The sequence below is a fragment of the Mastigoproctus giganteus genome, chromosome 7 (genome assembly GCF_048544385.1).
Source record: "Mastigoproctus giganteus isolate SK-2022 chromosome 7, ASM4854438v1, whole genome shotgun sequence".
Classification (NCBI taxonomy): Eukaryota; Metazoa; Arthropoda; class Arachnida; order Uropygi; family Thelyphonidae; genus Mastigoproctus; species Mastigoproctus giganteus.
This window is the reverse complement of record NC_143581.1, coordinates 141,821,247-141,841,645: the sequence shown is the minus strand read 5'-3', so window position 1 is coordinate 141,841,645 and position 20,399 is coordinate 141,821,247. Positions and strand designations below refer to the sequence as shown.

The 20,399-nt window shown below is 36.1% G+C and overlaps 1 protein-coding gene across 1 annotated transcript in view; it reads right to left on the bottom strand.

Annotated features, from left to right (window-relative positions):
• Window positions 1–5,991: 5,991 nt before the first annotated feature.
• Window positions 5,992–20,399, bottom strand: part of LOC150083236 (receptor expression-enhancing protein 5-like) — a 108,480-nt gene continuing 94,072 nt past the window's right edge. The window contains exon 4 of the mRNA XM_090378446.1: window positions 5,992–6,177. Within this exon, the coding sequence (XP_090234572.1) occupies window positions 5,992–6,177 (186 nt within the window). The remainder of the gene's footprint in view (window positions 6,178–20,399) is intronic.

Genomic DNA, 20,399 nt, shown 5'->3' with positions numbered 1-20,399 from the left:
TTCGAATCCCGCCTTGGGCTTGGATCAAAGTACTGCAAAAAACCTTGGGAGGTGCACTATGGCCACAGAAGCCGATGCGCCAATAACAACAAAACAAACAAAACAAACAAACAAATCCTTTGAATGGAATCTACAAGCCCAAGAGATGTTTTAGAGGCACCACGCCAAATGTGGGAGCAACATTCCATGGTAAGGCAGATTTGCAATGTGTACTAAGTGAGCAGCTGTTTCTACTTTATGCCAAGTGTGAAAGAGAAAACAGTCATTTACATGCAGAGAAAGCAATATTTGTGATGTGCTTGTACCAAGACATTAGAAGTCAGGGAAATCTCTAGTAGAGATATGTGACCTTGTCTAGAAATATGAGTGTCATCAAAGATAAGTATAGGAGCAAAAGAAACATTTGTGAGATATAAGACAGAACTCAATTTTAGAAGGATTAAGTCAAACAAGTATTTTTGCCCCACTTGGAGAGCAGCATTTATGCAGGTAGTGGACATTAGAGAAGCTGAAGCTTTTTATGCAGGGCAAGATTTCTCAAACTAAAAGGGTGAAGGCAATGTGCTATCATCTGCAAAACTATGGATAGCATTTCAGTCAATGGGAGAAAGTCAAAATCATACAAGAAGAAAAGGGTAGAAGAAAGAACTGAACCTTGGGGTATACCTGCATTAGTGAAGACGTTAGAAGACAGAGCCGTCTATCATCACCGCAGTGAGTGGTTAGAGAGAAAAAACTGGATACCCAAATACAAAAAACAGTTGCAAAAACCATAAGATGTAAGCTTATTTAGGAGACCTTTATGCCAAACACATCAAAGGCCTTTAAAATGTCAAGAACAACTGTTAGAGTTTCACCAAAACTTTTCAATTGAATCTGTCTGCAGATTGATAACATAGGCTAGTATATCAACAGTGGATTAAAATTAATGAAATCAATTTTAATCCACCCTCTTTTAGGAACTAGCAGAATATGAGCAAACTTCTAAGCAGAAGGAAACACACCTTTGGAATAAGAAAGTGAAAAACGGTGACGCAGAACAGGAGTAAGTTATTGGCACAGATTTTGAGAACAAATGGAGAAATACCATCACGACCTGGAGCTTTCTTGCATAAAAACTGTTCAAAATTCTGGAGGGTATAATTTCCGTTTTAATTTCTGGAGGGTATCATACGGAAGTGTTCTACGCACTATATTGAGGTAAACTCCTCTTATTATTTTATTGAGAAATGAGCAAGGAAGTGTTTGGGAGCTTTAGATCTTTTATAATTCATGTATGCAGTAGCAAGAAAAGATAAGGAGAACATGTTGTATGAAGCGAAGTTTTTGTATATTATTAGCCATATGGTAAAAATTTCTGAACCACCCACCCACCCAGACAGACAGACACAGAGAGATTGTTTGTTTGTTATTTGGTTTTTAGGAGCATTAGCAACTAAGGCCATATTGCTCCGGGATATGCAGTGGTCGTTCCCTTACCTTTCCGCATCTTCCATATTTGGTGGTGATGGGCTCGAACCCCGGTCTAATCAAGAAGCGTGTGCTACGCACTGCTGCTCCTTCCCATCTAGCTATGGAGGCGCCCTACACAGAGAGAGAGAGAGAGAAGTAGAAGGGAATCACCAAGAAAGAGAAGAATGATGATATCCAGCTCAGGACCCTGAGTGTGCCAAGCCCCATACTCACCAGATGTGAGCCCTTGGGGTTAAATATGGTGTACACATGACAAGAATATACCCAGCTCCTTGACATAATGTGGCCTCAACAATGACCCCACCCCCCACACACACTAATCAAACTCCCTCCAGTCACTGTCTGGAAGAAAATAGGCAGCAAGATTATACACTAGCTGATCCAGAAGCCTCCTAGAGAGTTACCAACAGTGGGCTATCTAGCCAGTCCAGTGGACTATCTAGAAGCTGGCCTGTGAACGTCGTTTTACAGCTGTACCACTGATATTTAAGTAAGATTGAATTTCACCATTATGTCCATCATAACCTCAAAAGACATCAATCATACTGCATGATGAAAGATATGAGGGGGTTGCGAGAGCTTTGCTATGAAGGCTAAACATGGGTTCCACCACTTCAAGCCTCCAATAAGCAAGTGGTGGTACTGCACTGGTTGATGAGTCATCTACATCCTAGCATTGCCTGGTAACACGGAGGAGCAACATTCCTCAGTGTAGTGTGGACACCACACCTCGACCCCTAGTGTGGTGTCCACACTACACCTACAGTGTACTAGATGCCATATTTCAGGACTTGAACGTATAACAGAGGGGTTATACCCAAGGTTACTACAGTGCCACCAAGCAGAGGATTTGGTTGCCACAGAATGACTGGACTTCACCAAAATTCTGTTCCCTTGACTTGAATGTCACCTGAATATCAGTTCTATCAGTATTTTAGACTCCCAGGTAGCAAGCCCAGCTTGACATAGCTGAAAGAATGTCTGTAACCTGTAACAGCCTCTAGGACCAATCTTGAATTAATCTTGAATGCACACAAATTTTTCATACCTTTTCTTCCAAGTTGGGAAATTTTGTTTTAAGGTGTATTTAGCCCACTGATGGATGGCTAAAGGAGCTGCTTGTTGGCTAGAAAAAGATTAGCAATGAAAAGCATCCTACATTGCTGGAAGCAGAAAAATAAAATCACTTGGTGGATGGTCATGCACATATGGAGGGTGTGGATAACCTCAGTTTTGTTTCCTGTAAAAAAAAAAAAAAAAAAAAAAATTGCAACTTAGCAGCATGATGAGGTGGAGCAAATATGATTTAGCCTGTACGATATTTCTTCTGAAATGCTAAGAGAAATGTTTTCTTCAGTATCTCTTCATGAGTTTCCTGTTGCTGCCCTAGGTAACAATGTGAAAGGATTATTCCATAACAATACCAGAAAACAGCAACCATAATTTTTTTTTCACACTTACATCAACATTGAACATTTTGGGTGGTGGTGTCACTGTGCTTCCAATGAGCAGACTGATGCATGCTTTCAGAATTAAACAGCAGAATCCATGTCTCAAAAATCGCTACAATTTAGGTTGTTTCCTATGATGAATGATGCACTTTGTGGCAGAACATTTTTGTGCTGAAAAGTAGCTGCTTTAGCCATTCACAATGTGCCAAACACACCTCCCCAACTTGGAAGAAAAGGTATGAAAAATGTGCGCTTCTTCTAGGAGATTATGTTGACAAAATGACTTCAATTTCATTTCTGTACCTTGTGTACATTATAAGAAATAAATTTGAATTTTAAATGTATTTGTATGGTTTAATTGTGGTCTTTTGTGAGTTCAAGAGCTCATCGCTGTCTTTTCGTCAATGTAAGTGGACTGGTTGGCCACTGCTTACAAGGCCTCATAATAAATGGAACAGACAACTGCCAGTAAGAAGTTGCATATTTAGCATTAGCATTAGTAGAGGCATATGATGCAAGAAAGCAAGCTTATGCAGAAACAGCAAAAAAAAAAAACCCACTCCCATTTCACCCCTGTTTGTTTCAAATACCTGTCCAGCTCAGCCTTAAATTTATTTAGGCTATCAACTTCCACAACAAAAGATGGAAGTCTGTTCCATCAATCAACTACCTGCTGGCTAAAGGCAAACTTCTGCATATCTGTTCCTCAATTTGAATTTATGTCCTCTCAGGTGATTATTCTGAGCAAGAGGAAGAATCCCATCAGCATTGAGCATGCTCAAACCATTCAAGGCTTTATACACCTCAATCAGATCACCTCACAGGTGCCTAGTCTCCAGACACTGTAATCTGCAAAATTTGAGCCTTTCTTAGTAAGAGCAACCCTTCGTTCCATTCATTAATCTTGTTGCCTTCTCTGTACTTGTTCCAACAGCTCTACATACTTCTTAAAATGAGGCCTCCAGACCTGTATGCAGTACTCAAGGTGTGGCCTGACCATTGCCTTATACAAGGGGATAATCACCTCCTTATCCCTGCTAGAAAAATTCCTGTATATCATTGACAAGACACTGAGCTACTCTTGCAGTCCGTCTTCACTGCTCAGAAAACTTCATATCTTATTTTTGTTATTTGTTTTTTTTTTTTTTTTTAGAAGTATTAGCAACAAAGACCATATTGCTCCAGGGATATGCGATGGTCATTCCCTGACCTTTCTGCATCCTCCATATTTGGTGGTCACGGGCTCGAACCCCGGTCTAATCAAGAAGCGTGTACTACAGACCGCTGCTCCTGCCCACGGAGGCACCACTTCATATCTGCCTGCATAATTACCCCCCAGGTCCTTTTCATTCTTTACCACTGTCAGTGTAGTGCCACAGAGTTGATACATTACTCTGGGATTACTGCTTCCCATATGTAGTACTTTACATTTGTCAATGTTAAACTTCATTTGCCACCTCTCAGCCCATCTGCTCAACTTTTCTAGATCCTGTTGCAACAGCGTACTGTCATTAACAACCCTGCCAACCTTTGTATTGTCTGCAAACTTGGACATTAAGCTTGATATACCATCATCAATATCATTTATAAATACAGAAAACAACAACGGACCCAACACTGAACCCTGAGGGACTCCACTAATAACATTAGTCCACGATGAGCAGTGTCCATTGATTACCACTCTGTCTTCTCCCACTCAACCATCCCTTTATCCATAGCAGCAACAATATGTAAAATATACAGGGCAGTGTTTAAGATCCTGAATGCAAACAAGAAAATAATCACTTCTCTCCACTAGATGAAAAGGTCACAGTCTGTTCTTTATGCATTTCGTCACTCATCCCACACTGTGAAAGTTGATTCCTGGATGCAATCACCTCAAATTTTTTACGGGGGGGGGGGGATAATAATAAAACTTCCAATATACTCTGTACAGTAAGCAGTATTTGCTACTACAATATTACATTTATTTATTACATAGAACAGTTTATGATGATGTACTGATGTACCAAAGTGCTTGTACAATTAACACAAGAATAAAATTTATTCTTGTTGAAACTTGATTTATGATAATAAAGTGTTGCATACTGCAAAAAAAAATAACTACATTTATATTCTTGTTCAGTTCTTTTTAAGTCTTTTAAAAATATATAGGAATTAAGTGAGACCTCCGTATATGGTTTATACTTGTGTCTGAGTGAGCTGTAACTTGTGTTGCCCATGTTGTGTAGTATAGGTTGCACAATTATATTTCAATAAAAATATTAAAACAAACTGAATTTATTCAAAATATTTGTTTACTAGTTTGATAACAGTCAACGTGAATTTTAAATAACTAGTGGATTTTTGGTGATTTTTATTTATATTAAAATGATATTAGCAATAGGCTGACTGACTCATAAATAACAACATGAACATAACTAGTGTGAACATAATAATATAACTCTAATTTGAACAGCCTTAAAAACAAAGTTGGTTTCACTGCAGGGACCAAGGTGTTCCTGAAACACAAACTGAATTTACAATGCATAAAATTCTCAAATTGCTCATGTTGAAAATATGTTTATGATATAAATGTGTAGTGCTCTCCATCATTGTTACTTACTATCAACTGAAAAACTCAATAAAAATGTATTAAATTAACAATTTCAAACATAAAAAAAAAATTAAAAAAAAGATTTACTTCTGAAAAATCAATTATCTGTTCAAACTAGTCATCTGTTCATACTAGTCAATCTATTTTAGTTAGGCTTATATTCCATATATTAATACTCCAAGTACAACCCTTGTCTGAAAATTTAACATTCCCTCCCCAGTTATTATTTCACTTTTGCTTTAAATAATATTTTTGTTAATATTTGCTCTTGACTGTTTTTTTGACTAAGAATTTGCTCTTTTTGATATCATTATAATCTACAATGCATAGGATAATACCAAAAGTAAATTTAAAATCCCTTCCTTATGATTAAAAAAAATAATAACAATAAAATAAAATAAATTTGAATCAACACACAAAAATGCAATTATACTAATTTTTCTGATTAGAAAACTTACTCTTTTTTTTTTGTTAAATATCATCAGTCAAAACTGGAGTGACTGAACGAGCATAGGTGGCTGCTTTATCCACAACTGAGCTGAACGCAAGTTCAATTCTGTCTTTATTTTCAAGGAAAAATGGACGGATGATATGTTGATATATTAACTGCGATCCATTATTTTCAAATGGAGCAAAACACCAAATAAGAAAGACACACTAAATAAAATTGTAATAATAAAAATTAAATTCTGGTATAAGAACCTTAAATCTATATGCTTTTTAAAATACAGTGTAACATCCAAAAACTGGCAACTGGAAAATTGCCAGTTTCTGGATTTTTTCAATTTTTGTATGATAAATCTAACAAAGCATGATTTGTTAGTTTTACCTGTTCTACTGATTTCTCTGTTTCTCTCTCTTTTTACTAATTTCTCTGTGAATAACTTATTTTTTATTGGCTATATTATTTTATTCTTTCTTTTATCTTTTGGGGCCACTAGTCAAAATTTGGAAACAAGAGATTCAGGCACAGTGACTCACTGAAGCCATTATCTACAAAATCATTTTGGTAATGTTCCATTTAAAAAACATAAAAGAACATGAAGTAAAAAATAAACAGAAGTGCAAATACAGCATATGACATGTTATCAACGACTAAAGAGGAGCATATCTCTCACATACAAAAGTAAAAAATGAAGGCTATAATTTTTTTTTAACTTGTGATTGATACCAAACATTTCCTTGCTGCTTTGGCAGCCATCTGTTCCAAGACCATCAGAATACCTTAGATTGCCTGAAAATTAATTAAAAAAAAAAACACATTAAGAAATATTTTATTTATAATAAGAAGTTGTGAAAAACATTTAACTGGAAAGTTTGGGGAAATAGTGTCGCCAAGTATTTACCACCCCAAGCACAATTTTTTTTTATTGTTAAATCATTCTCTAAGAAGCAAATTACAATGCCATCTAGCTGTTTAAATATACATGTTTTCATAGTTAAATTGCAATTTTTTTATAATAATTCTGATATCTGGCAATTGTACGATCACATTTGGAATACTGCATCCAAGTAAGGAAAACTTCATCTGAAAAGATGACAATGAGCCTCTTGAAAGGGTCCAAAGGATGGGCAACTCACATGGCAAGATCAGCAAAAGGGCAGCTAACAAGATACTCAGAATAAAGTTGTAAATAAAATGAATGTTTAATACGGATGAGGGGACAATGTAAAGAACAAAAACATTCATTAAATTTGGTAGTGAATGTAAGATTAGCTAGTTTAACATAAGCAGGAAAAATTTTCTGGATTCATTGGAACATTTTCTGCACCAGCACATTAGAGAGGCAACGAGAAATGCAATACTTCTGATCTGATTATCAGCAGTGACAATTCATATAGAATCTGCAGATAAAGGAAACACTAACTGGCAGCAATCACAATGTATTAATTACATTGTGTCTACTGTCAAGGGCAAATGGAAAGGCTTTTGCTACCATAAAGGTGAACAATCTCAAACAATTTTTAAAATCTATTCAGTGGGAGTGGGACAAATGTTAACAACAGCAAATTATAATTAACGAGAAGCATTCAGGGAAGTAATCATGCAAGCTACTATGCTTTTATACTAAGCAAGAGATAAATGGATGACAGATCAACTGGTGAGACCGATGACAGAGAAAAAAAATGCATGGAATGCTTGTAAATATTTAGAAGATAAAGAAACTTGCAGCCGATATAAATTAGTCTCTAATTAAGTCACAAAATGGGTGAGACAAGCTAAGGAGATTATGAAAGTTCTCTGTCCAAGAAAGCAAAGAAACGTAGCAAAGCCTGCTTTACTTATGTAAACACTAGAAGAAAAGATATCATATTAGCATACAATGCAAGAAAGATAACTTATGCATCAAGAGCCAAAAAAAAAAAAAAAACCCTCCCATTTCACTCCAAATGTTTGTTCAGCTCAGCCTAAAATTTATTTTAAGGCTGAGCTGCACAACAGATGGAAGTCTGTTCCAACAATCTACTACCCACTGTCTAAAGGCAAATTTTCGCACATCTATTCTACAAGTGGCTTTTCTCAGTTTGAATCTATTCCCCCTCAGGTTCTTAATCCAAGCAAGAGGAAGAATCCCATCACCATTGAGCTTGCTCAACCTGTTCAAGGCCTTATACACCGCAATCGGATCACCTCGCATGTGCTTTGTCTCTAGGGCCTGCAATTCACAGAATTTAAGCCTATCGTGGTAAGAGCACCTCTTTGTTCCCATCACCAATCTTATTGACCTTCTTCTAGCAATTCTACATCCTTTCTATAATGAGACCTCCAGACCGGTACACAGTATTCAAGGTGTGACCTTACCACTGCTTTGTACAATGGGATAATCACCTTGTCTCTGCTAGCAAAATTCCTATATATCATTGACAAGACTATGATCTGCACTGCTCAGCAAACTTCATATCTGACTGCACAATTACCCCAGGTCTTTTTCACTCTCCACTTCCCTGAGTATAGTATATGATACCACACAGTTGGTACGTTTTTTTTTTTGGTTACTGCTACCCATATTGCAGTACTTTGCATTTCTCAATGTTAAACTTCAGTTGCCACTTCTCAGCCCATTTGCCCAACTTATCTAGAACCAGTTGCAGTAGCATACTGTCTGTTGTTAGCAAATTTACTGTTGTTAACAACCCTGCCCACATTTGTATCATCTGCAAACTTTTGGACATTAAGCCTGATATACCCTCATCAATATCACTGAAGAATACACAAACAACAATGGGCCCAGTACCCAACCTTGGGGAACTCCACTAATAACATTATTTCACAAAGAGTAGTGTCTTTGATTACCAATCTCTGTTGTCTTCCACTCAACCATCCCTTCATCCATTGTAGAAACTTGCCTTTAATGCCATACTGCTCCAATTTGTTCAGTAGTCTTCCATGTGCAACAGTATCAAAAGCTTTCCTGAAATCCAAGTATATGATATCAATTAATTTTTGCATCTAGTTCCTTTCTTGACCACATCATAGTATCCAATTGAATTGGTCAGACAGGACCTCCCTTTAACAAACCCATGCTGTGTCTTAACTACTACTACTACTGCAGCCTTGTCTAGATCAGTGGTGCCGCTGTATCTGGCAGTCTATGTGCTGGGAATTGTCACAGAGCATGCGCGACACTCTATATCTGCCTGTCTACATATTCTGACTTGACTGAGCATGCATGACACTCACTGTATCTGCTGGTCTGTATACTTGCAATGTACTACGTACTTGCATTATTTTATTATTTTTTTTTCCATTTTCAGAAAGAATAAAGACAATTTCCTGACTATATAAGAATTTGATAATAAAAATAAAAGTAGATAGTGATAAAAACACTAATGGACAAACATATATTTTTTTCGTTTTCACAAAGAATAAAAAAACAACTCACTCACTCACACTCTCTCTCTCTCTCTCTCTCTCAGGGTAATTGAGAAATTTTTTTTTTTTTTTTGTTTTTTTTTGGCTGGTGTAGCATAAGCCTCAGGCATCCTTGCACCATATAGCTAATAATTAATTTCCTGACTACATAAGAATTTGATTATAAAAATAAAAATAGATAGTTATTAAAAACAATAATGGAAATAGGTAATTTTTATTTATTATTTTCAGGTAATGTTTTGTATTGCCTAAAAATAATAATGAGTATATTTTGTGATTATTTGTATTAATTTGTGAATTATTACAATTTGTATATTACACTTGTGAAAAGGCGAATTAAATAAAAATACATATAGTACTTAATGCTATAGATCCAATGATTTTAACTATCTACTGCAATATTTTTACTCTTGTTACCCTTCTCCCCCCCCCCTGGTTTGATTTAGGTTTAATTTTGATTATTTTTGCTCTAGTCTTACCATACTGCTGGCATTATTTTATTTTAATTCTTATTTATATGGTTATATTTCAAGCATCATGTAGAGGAATATGCTTTTTGCTGCTTCTGATGTATGCTGTACTATTTTATTTTATTATGAAAGATTCCGTTTCCAACTATTTTAAACGCTATTCAAATATATGTATAATTATATCACATGACAGTAGTAGGCAAATTGCTAACGCTGCGCCTGTGCTGCCATCCATAGCTCATTATTCGTCTATATAATCTGGTTAAGATTACTTTGTCAGTAGTGTGGCTTTGCACTGGAGTGCTCGTAGCTGTTCTATTTTTTAATTTTCGCTGCATCAGGACCACCACTATTCAAATCTTCTGCATTGGTGGTTTGATCTGAGGATCGGATGGCAGGCTGATCTTTCGATCGATTCTCCTTTGCGGTGATTTGTCCAGCAATCGAAATGCAGCAATTCCCTGACCATTATGGCCTTGTAGTCCTCTGTCGAGATGGGGCATAATGATCAGTCTATTTTTGGTTTATTTTTGTTTTATTTTATTGTAGTGTTTACCTCTGTTGGTGATATTTCGCATAAATTTGGACCTAGTACCCATCAGAGGGGGTACCGCTAAATTTCTATTTAATTGGCTTTCAAAATTCAATGAATTATTATTCTTTCATTTAGATTTTCTAAATTATTTTAGAGTTTCTACTGCAATATTTTTACTCTTGTTACCCTTCTCTTCCACCCCCCCCGACCCCCAGTTTGATTTAGGTTTAATTGATTATTTTCGTTCTTGTCTTACCATACTGCTGGCATTATTTTATTTTAACTCTTATTCTTATTTATATGATTATATTTCAAGCATCATGTAGAGGAATATGCTTTTTGCTGCCTCTGATGTAATGCTGTACTATTTTATTTTATTATGAAAGATTCCGTTTCCAACTATTTTAAACTCTATTCAAATATATATATATATATATATATATATATAAATAGAAAATTAAAATCATTGTATCTATATCATTAAGTACTATGTATTTTTATTTAACCTTTTCACAAATTATTACAAATAAACACAAAATATACTCATTATTTTCAGGCAATACAAAATATATTACCTGAAAATAATAATTACCTATTTCCATTATCGCTTTTATAACTATCTACTCCTATTTTTATAATCAAATTCTTATGTAGTGAGGAAACTGTGTTTTATTCTTTCTGAAAACAAAAAAAATATATATAGGTTTGTCCATTATTGTTTTTATAACTATCTACTTTTATTTTTATAATCAAATTCTTATCAGAAAATTGTTTTTTTTTTATTCTTTCTGGAAACAGGGAAAAAAAAAAAAAAAAATACTGCATGTACATAGTACATTTCCAGTATACATATATAGTCAGTGTGGTGCATTCTCAGTCAAGTCTGAACTGCCCATCAGAATATGATTCACACCAGGTTGGAGCTGGCGGTGACTTGTGGGCTGAGTGTGACTCACGACACTAAAGTATACCGGGGATATCTTATTTCATAGTTTTTTTTTTTATATATATATAAAATATATAAATAATTACACTCGCGGTCAAAACGACATGACCGTTGGGTCATAGCTTTAAATTGTTGAATCAAATCGAAAAAGCGGGTACGATACAGGCTCAAAAGAGTTGAAAAAAATTGTTTTACCTGAAGAAGTGCTTCGCAAAATAGGTACACAAGAAGCATATGATGAAGAGATATTGAATTTCAACCTTCATTTCGATTTTTAGATATTTATTTTATATCAAAAACAGGAAAAAAATAACTATTTATATACAGGTAGCCCTCGATTTACATCGCGGTTAGGTTCCTGGGGGGAGTGGCACAATGGAACCCTTTATATAATGGAGTCAAGGAAAGGGTTAGGTTCCAAGTAACAAAAATTTTACCTACCACTTTGCATAGATTGTTTTGTTTTATTAGCATTCTTCATAGTTGCAATAAAAGTCAAGGGAGGCATATTCATAGCCCTACACACATTAGGGCAGTTTCACCAGATTCCATCCTCCGAATATTGCACTAGAATTCAATGAACTATTTTTACCAGACATGGTGTCTCTTTATTCTATTAAATTAAAAATGTTATAACACAATGGCAAAAACTGCACACGACTATCACTATTATTACTTAATTTATTAATAGTACAATTATAAAAAAAAAAAAAAAAAAAAGTTAATGTAATAAATTTCCAACACGTGTAAATAGAGTAAACAACAACAAACTGGATGCTTCACCACATTGACCTTTACAATCCGTATCCACGAGTGGCTACTTTGAGGACGAGAATCTTTATTATCTCTGATATAGATGCGCTAATTATTATTTTTTTATTATTATTAGCAGCCATATGGTGCAAGGAAACCTGAGGCTTATGCTGCACCGGCCAAAAAAAAAATTTCCCTAAGAGAGAGAGAGAGAGAGAGAGAGAGAAGTAGAAAGGAATCACCAAGAAAGAGAAGAATGATGATATTCAGCTCAGGACCCTGAGTGTGCCAAGCCCATACTCACCAGATGTGAACCCCTGGGGGTTGGCTCAGATTGTCCTAAATCACATGAACAGTGCATGATACATAGCACAGTATGATGCCAATAAATTTTGTCTGATTATTTTAAACTTTCAATTTATAAAGAAATTGCAAAAGAAAATGCAAAAATAAATAAATAAAAATGCCGTTGTGGTCAATGATCGTCGCAAATCAGACCAGTGTACAATGAGGGCTACCTGTATAATGTTTGTTTTTTTTAATCCCTACAAACAAATGAAGGCTAAATCCTATAATGGGTGCCATAAAAAAAAAAATAAATGTCTCAGTAGAGATCTTTATATGCAGGCCATCCATCACTGATGATTCTTGAAACTGGCAATATTATCTCTTATAATTGATAATAGAGTTGTTTTGTCTCTATTTTCTACCAGAAAATAAAAAACATCATCTGGTAATTTTCGATTGCACCAAAAACCCATTCTGTTCCTATTAGTTGCCCTCTATTATATTTTATATTGAAAAATGCTGTTTCATCAATTTCAATAAGTATTCTATTTTCTGAAATCCCCCCTAGTTAACTATCTGAATCAATTATTGATATCATGCAGATCTCCCTCAGATCTTTGCATTTTTCAATAACAGTGTTTTTATTGATATTTAAATCAAAATGCAATGCAATCTTGAGACCAGAAGTATAGAAATAATAAATTTTGAGATAACAATAATCTACTATCATCAAAAAATGATTTATGTCTAATATTCTTTGTTTTACATAAAGGTTTCTTACAACCCCATCTAAACATATCAGTTTTACATTTACTTTTGTAAGCCGCATTTCAAGATTGCAAGCTTCACAAAAAGCTGTATTTTGCAAAATGTGATTTTTCACCAACCAAGAAATCAAGTGATCAATATTGCCACTGCATAAATTCATCAACTCCATTAAACGGTAGTTGTTATTTTTGACTTCTTCCTCAGAATAAACTGCATTTGATATGCAATTTGAAAGTTTGTCTAGACATAATATAGGGGTCTTAAAAATTTTTATGGCACCCATTAATAGGATTTAACCCAAATTAATTTAAAAAGTTGGCGGGTTAAGTGTTAAAAATAGCAGATTTTGAGCATGCTGCTAGCGGGAAGTATTACATGTATTAAGAGTTGGCAACACTATGCCTCAGTGTGTTCCATCAACTATCGGAAGTAGACATGTTACTTCTTTGTCTCCAGCTAATAAAGTCGCATGCAGACAGTGGCACGTTATCCTATAGGCAAAAAAGACATCTGCCTAGGGCCCCGATCAGAGGGGGGCCCCAAAATTACCGTTTCAAGAACTCATTGCTGTTTTTTACTAATATTTTTAAGTGATTTTTACTGGGAACCGAACTTTCTACTTGCCAAGGTCAATGAACTTTAAGATTAATTTGAAAATTACTTTTTTTCAAAAATGGTTTTACCTATTTTGATGGAATTTTATATTTAGTTCTTATGTCATAATTTGTTTGTATTGTTGTCACAATAAAATGAAATCAAAAATGTTCTTTATTAGTTTTTTCTTTATATGGGGTCCCCAAATTCCATTTTGCCTTGGTCCCCACAAAGGTATAATGCGCCACTGCATGCAGATGTATTTAAAAATTCTACTTTTCTACCCATTAATTATGGATAAAAGAGTGAAAAACAACGTGATTGCAATAAAAAAAAAATGAAAAATTATTACTTTAGCTGAAACACTTGAAGTTATTAAAAAACATGAAAATGGTGCAAACCATGCAAAACTCATAAGAGATCTGGGATACAGTGTTTACCCACAGAGAAGTAAGATGTTACTACTCTGTGAGTCTACTGTACGAACTATGGTTGAGATTCAGTTAAGGGTATTCAGTTAAGCATTCCAACTGCTAGTATACAGCCATGAATGATGGGAACTGGCTCCACCCAAAAAACATCTGGCACAGGTGCCACACGATGCGTGCCACCCACCAAGTGGTGTTGGGTTGTTAACTTCGTTCTTCTAAAAGTCACGTGGAACCTTTTAGAAGAACCGAACATGTTGACATTGGCCTTAATCAAATCTGTAATTTAAAAAAAAAAAAAAAAAAAACACATGGTGTTTTGAATTTGGGGATTGCTGAATAAAACCAAGGGTGTGAGGGACCCCAGAAAAAAAATTAATTTAGAAATATCGACAGATGAAATTGACGTGGCCACTTTCCCCCTATCCTCAGCAATATTGCCATATTTGTTACTGTATCACCTACCATCAGCGTGTCATTTGACATCCGCTGGGCGAGGAGAGGAGGGGGAAACTGAGTAAGTTGGCGGAGTCACAACCCTTTGATCACTGCTTTCCCCCTCTTCTCCTTGCCACCATTTTTGGCAGCTGTACCCAATACTGAAATTTACCTTTAAAAGTCTTTATGGACATTCTTGAAAGTCACGGACCAATTATAATTTTTCCTATTGATTATTATATTCAATTAACACATTTCCATTTTGCGTGATGTGCTCGCAAGACAAATTAATCGCGTTAATCGAGGCCAGCCTATATACATGCACCTGTTCCTACTCTTAGTTACTCTAACACAGCCCATGTATTTACTTGTTTCACTATGATTCCCAGCAGTCCTGGAAATCCCCAGCAACTTGCTTTCCAGGCTGCTGCTCATTCCAATAGAAACAGTGCAAGAATCACTTTCACCTCTGCCTGCGGCCACTGCTAATCTTTCATTCTGTGAATCCCCCTAGCTAGCAGTTTCCCGACCCACCTAACACTGCTTTGATAGCATCAGCAAATATTCTTGCACCCTTTCTATTTAAGTATACCCCATATCTGTAGAAGCAGTCAGTCTAGTTAACAAGCACAGACCACGCTGAAAAAAAATTCTACCCCACGAGCCTTGCAGAATCTCTCCATGGTTGAATTGCTTGACAAGGCCCTCATTATATACTTCTTCCTATAGTTTCTGGGCAGAATTGCAGACACTTTCAAATTCAACCCTAGCTCGTGACTTTTTTTCAACATTGACCTGTACTTGCTAATTAAATCTGCAGATCTCTTAATCTTAAGGTCATTAGCGCCAACGTATACAACAATATCATCTTTTGTGCCCTTAAGATGATATCTGCTCTACAACATCAGAAACCTTTGTCCCTGGCAGATATACCCTGGTCCTATCCGCCTATCCTTTTTGCATAATATATTCCCTGTCTCCCCGACAATAACTAGTTCCTGGGACCAGTGCATTCTGCCTTGAAAACTGCCTCTGTGTTGCTTTCTGCATAGGAGTGACATAACAATTCTCTCATATTAATTTCTTCAAGGGCATCTATCTTACACCTCAAACTCTCATAGACTCCCATCAGAACGCTGAGTTGGTGCCTAATTTCTTGGCACTCTAGGCACCTAGCACACACAAAGACATCCTCTAGATCATGTCCTGTTCCAGAAATGTCCACAAACATTTCACATTTCACGCATATTTTGAAACTGTGATGCATTGGAGAATCACCCCCTTCATTTCTCCCTCGAGACACAGCACTCCTGCTACTCTGATCTTTGCTTCGCAGATCTGGTCTGGGTCATAATTTCCATTTAAATACAATTTAATTAACAATGAAATTTAACAAGATTAATAAATTTTATTGATTAATTGATAATACTATATGAAGCTAACAGATTGCTAATACAGTGCTACTTATTACACTATCTAGTTTTACGTTATACCTTAACCTATCAGTACGAGATATATATTATGCTATTTCATATCAATCTATACTACAATGGCAGCAAGTTCAACAATATTGGCCTACACTGGTACAAGCAGAGAGTTGTAAATTACAAAAATCAATGGTTAAATTTAAAAAAATAAGCTAACGAAAACTACTAAGCCTATTTAATCTTTGTAGAACACAATGTAGTATGTTAATTAACGAAGAATACAGTAAAAATAACAAAACTACTATTGCTTTCGGCAGCTGAAAATCTACTGACTGTTTAGTTCACTAGATATAATAGTTATGATCCTGCTCAGGTTGATAACAAACTGAATAGATATTTTACATCTGCATTTGTACACGTGATGGATTTTTTAGGGATAGGGATGACAAAATGTATATCAGATTATAGGGCACTAAATGATTTTACGATAACTGAGATGAAAGGAAAAGAGAAATCAAAGTTAAACGTAAATAATTCACACCTGCAGCAGTGGGATCTATCCAAATTACACAGAGAAACATAGCAAAAGAGGTCAGCAAAACATTAGACATAATTATCAGAGCATCTAAGATTCAGTGTGTCTCTCATAGGGTTTTAGCTAATGCTAAAACCTTATGAGAGAGACACACAGAGGCAAATGATGCAAGAAAGCAAGCTTGTAGAGCATCAGCCAAAAAAAAAAACCTTCTCATTTCAGCCATCAATTCATTCCAAATGTTTGTCTGGTTCTGCCTTGAATTTATTTAAGCTTTGAACTTTCCCACCAACAGATGGAGGTTAGTTCCAATCAACCACCTGCTGGCTACAGGCAAATTTCTGCACATCAATTCTGCAACTGTTTTTCCTCAATTTGAATTTGTCCCCTGAGGTAAGTAATCTGAGCAAGAAGAATCCCATTAGCATTGAGCCTGCTCAAATCATTCAAGGCTTTATACACCTCAATCAGATCAGATCATTTCGCAGGTGCCTAGTCTCCAGACTGCAATTTGCAGAGCTTAAGCCTTTCTTCCTTAGAGCAACCCTATATTCCATTCATTAATTAGCATTAGCATTAGTAGAGGCATATGATGCAAGAAAGCAAGCTTATGAAGCATCAGCCAAAAAAAAAAAAAAACTCCCATTTCACCCCTCCTTTCGTTCAAAATACCTGTCCAGCTGAGCCTTAAATTTATTTAAGCTATCAACTTCCACAACAAGGGATGGAAGTCTGTTCCACCAACCAACTACCCGCTGGCTAAAGGCAAATTTCTGCACATCTATCCTACATCTGTCTTTCCTCAATTTGAATTTATGCCCTCTCAGGTGATTATTCTGAGCAAGAGGAAGAATCCCATCAGCATTGAGCATGCTCAAACCATTCAAGGCTTTATACACCTCTATCAGATCACCTCGCCAGTGCCTAGTCTCCAGACACTGTAATTTGCAAAACCTTTCTTTGTAAGAGCAAACCTTTGTTCCATTCACTAATCTTGTTGCCCTTCTCTGTACTCGTTCCAGCAGCTCTACATCTTCTTCCACTCAACCATCACTTTATGCATAGCAGCAAATTATCCCTTAATGCCATACTGCTCCAATTTGTACAGTAGTCTTCCATGTTCAACAGTATAAAAAGCTTTCTTAAAATCCAAGTATATGATATCAAAATTATTTTTTGCATCCAGTTTCTTTGTGACTGCATCATAGTATCCAATCAAATTGGTCAGACAAGACTTTCCCTTAACAAACCCATGCCGTGCCTGAATTATTTTTGTCATGATATACGGGAATTTTGACAGCAGGGATAAGGAAGTGATTAACATGATGGTCATGTTAATCACTTTCTGATCCATAGCATGATGGTCAGACCACATTTTGAGTACTGCATACAGGGATGAAGGCTTCTTTTTAGGAAGGATGTTGATCTGGCATGGGTGCAGATAAGGGCAAATGAACAGTGAGGGGAAACAAAAGGGTACTCTTACCAAGAAAAACATCAGTACTGATAACATTGGTTGGCAAAAAAAATTTTTTTTTGCTCCCTGTTAAAATTCAGGATAATTCTTGTAGATCTGATGATGCTGAATTCAAATATGGCAACTATTTTCTGTAAACCCACAAATTTTAATTGAGAAAGGATTAAAGTCAAAATCTAAGTTTCTAGTAAAAAAGATTTCATATATTTTAAGAAAATGTTACATACAGTACTAAATATTGAAAATGAGTCTATTAACCTTATTCTATTTACAAAAATGTTTATCTGATAACAAAACACTTACTTTGTTGTTCATTCCACTATATAATTGTCCATTGGTTCCTGTAGAAAACTGGCCTCCGTAGCCGAGTGGGCAGAAGCGGGATTGCAGAAGCACACGCTCTTTGAGTAGACCGGGGTTCAAGCCCCTGACTGCTGAATACGGTCGACTGCCAACCCGCATTGGACCAGCGTGGCAGATTACGGTCCATTTCCCTCAGCATGAATTGTTGAGGAGGCTTCCATCCTGCAGTGGGTTGATAATGGCTGCACTTTACTTTTTTTTTTCCTGTAGAAAATTCTAGCAGTGGTCTGCCAACATATTGGAACTCCATTTTGTCTGGTATCTTTTTTCTATTTGAGAAATATCTTGGTGAAAAAAACTTTGGGAGCAGTCTCCAATTAACACTGTGTTCGTCAGAGACTGCTCCCAAGTTTTCAGGAAAAAGAGTCTAAATGGGAATGTAGGAAATGTAGAGAATGGAAAGGAACTGGGGGTTATTGTGCAGGCATATATGAAGTTCTCTGAGCAGTGCAGATGTGCTGCAAGAGTAGCTCATGGGGTCTTGTCAATGATACACAGGAATTTTGCTAGCAGGGATAAGGAGGTGATTATCCCCTTGTATAAGGCAATGGTCAGGCCACACCTTGAGTAATACTGCAAGTCTGGAGGCCTCATTTTATCAAAGATGTTGAAGAAAAGACTAAAAGTTGAAGATTAAGACTGGAAAGACTAGAACGAGTATAGAGAAGGGCAACAAGATTAGTGAGTGGAACAAAAGATTGCTGTTACCAAGATAGGCTTAAGTTCTGCAAATTGCAGCATCTGGAGACTAGGCACCTGTATGGTGATCTGACTAAGGTGTATAAGGCCTTGAATGGTTTGAGAAAGTTAAATGCTGATGGGATTCTTCCTCTTGCTCAGATTCCACACCTGAGGAGTGTTATAGCGCTAATTCTGCCCTTTCCTATTTTTTAAAGTTCCCACGACTGAATTTTCTGTACCCGACCTATCTAGATCTTTTTCAAAAGCTTCGATATAATATCACTTTAAGTACTTTCAGTACCAAATGAAAAGTAAAGAATCCTCAAGTAAAAGCGCATATTTTTCTTAATATAATCGCAAAATTAGTCGCTATAACTACGTGATAAATAAGTATTAAAGAGGCCTACAGTTGTTAGCCAGCAACAGCTATTTCAGTTAGCCACTTGCAAGTGTAATGTAAGATTTTTGTAAACACCGGATGGACGAGTTCATGTAAGATGCAAATTAGGCCAAAGGGAGATGGTAGAGTGGCTCCACGTGTCGCTGGAATATTCGAGAGGTGGCGTGAGATACCTCTTTGAACCCAGTGCTTTTCCATGACTCATCATGGGAAAACCTCAGACATCTTAAGACTCGGCTCCTACCAATGAGAAAGAAGTTTGGTATAAACAGTGTGGGCGGGCTTGGGACATAAAAAGCGGACCCTCGCAAGGAGAAAGATCATCTTCGGACGGAGGGAGTCGGACGAGAAGAGTCGAGACGGATGAAGAGGAACGAAGAAGACACTAAAGGAAGGACCCAAGAGCCCAGCTAGAAACTGACCGTCGTTCTGCCGAGCCAACGCCCAGAGCCGATCGAGATTCATAGCCATTGACTGATGAACTCAGTGTGATCTTTAGAGCTGGTAAGTTAAAAATGATATAAGCATAGCATGCAATGTAAAGATATTAGTGACCATGATACCGTTAAAATGTTTCCTTTCTAACCTTTCTAAAATTGCTAAACTGATCCTATTGAAAGTTAACTACTGGAATTAAAGATGAAAAGCTTTAAACTTAAAAGGTTGGATCTTAGAATTGCTGAACTAGTTATGATAAACATGTTTAATGGAATATTTTGATGAAATACCTTGTTAATGAAATATCTAATTAATGAAATGACTTAGTATATCCTTTGAATGAAGTATGTAAAATTCTCTCTTGTTATATTAAACCTTGTTATGTTTCTGTGTTATTCGAGTTTCTTCTTTTACTGCCAAAACCTCACATTCAACCACTAAAGTAGTAAAGCTAAATGTTAAAG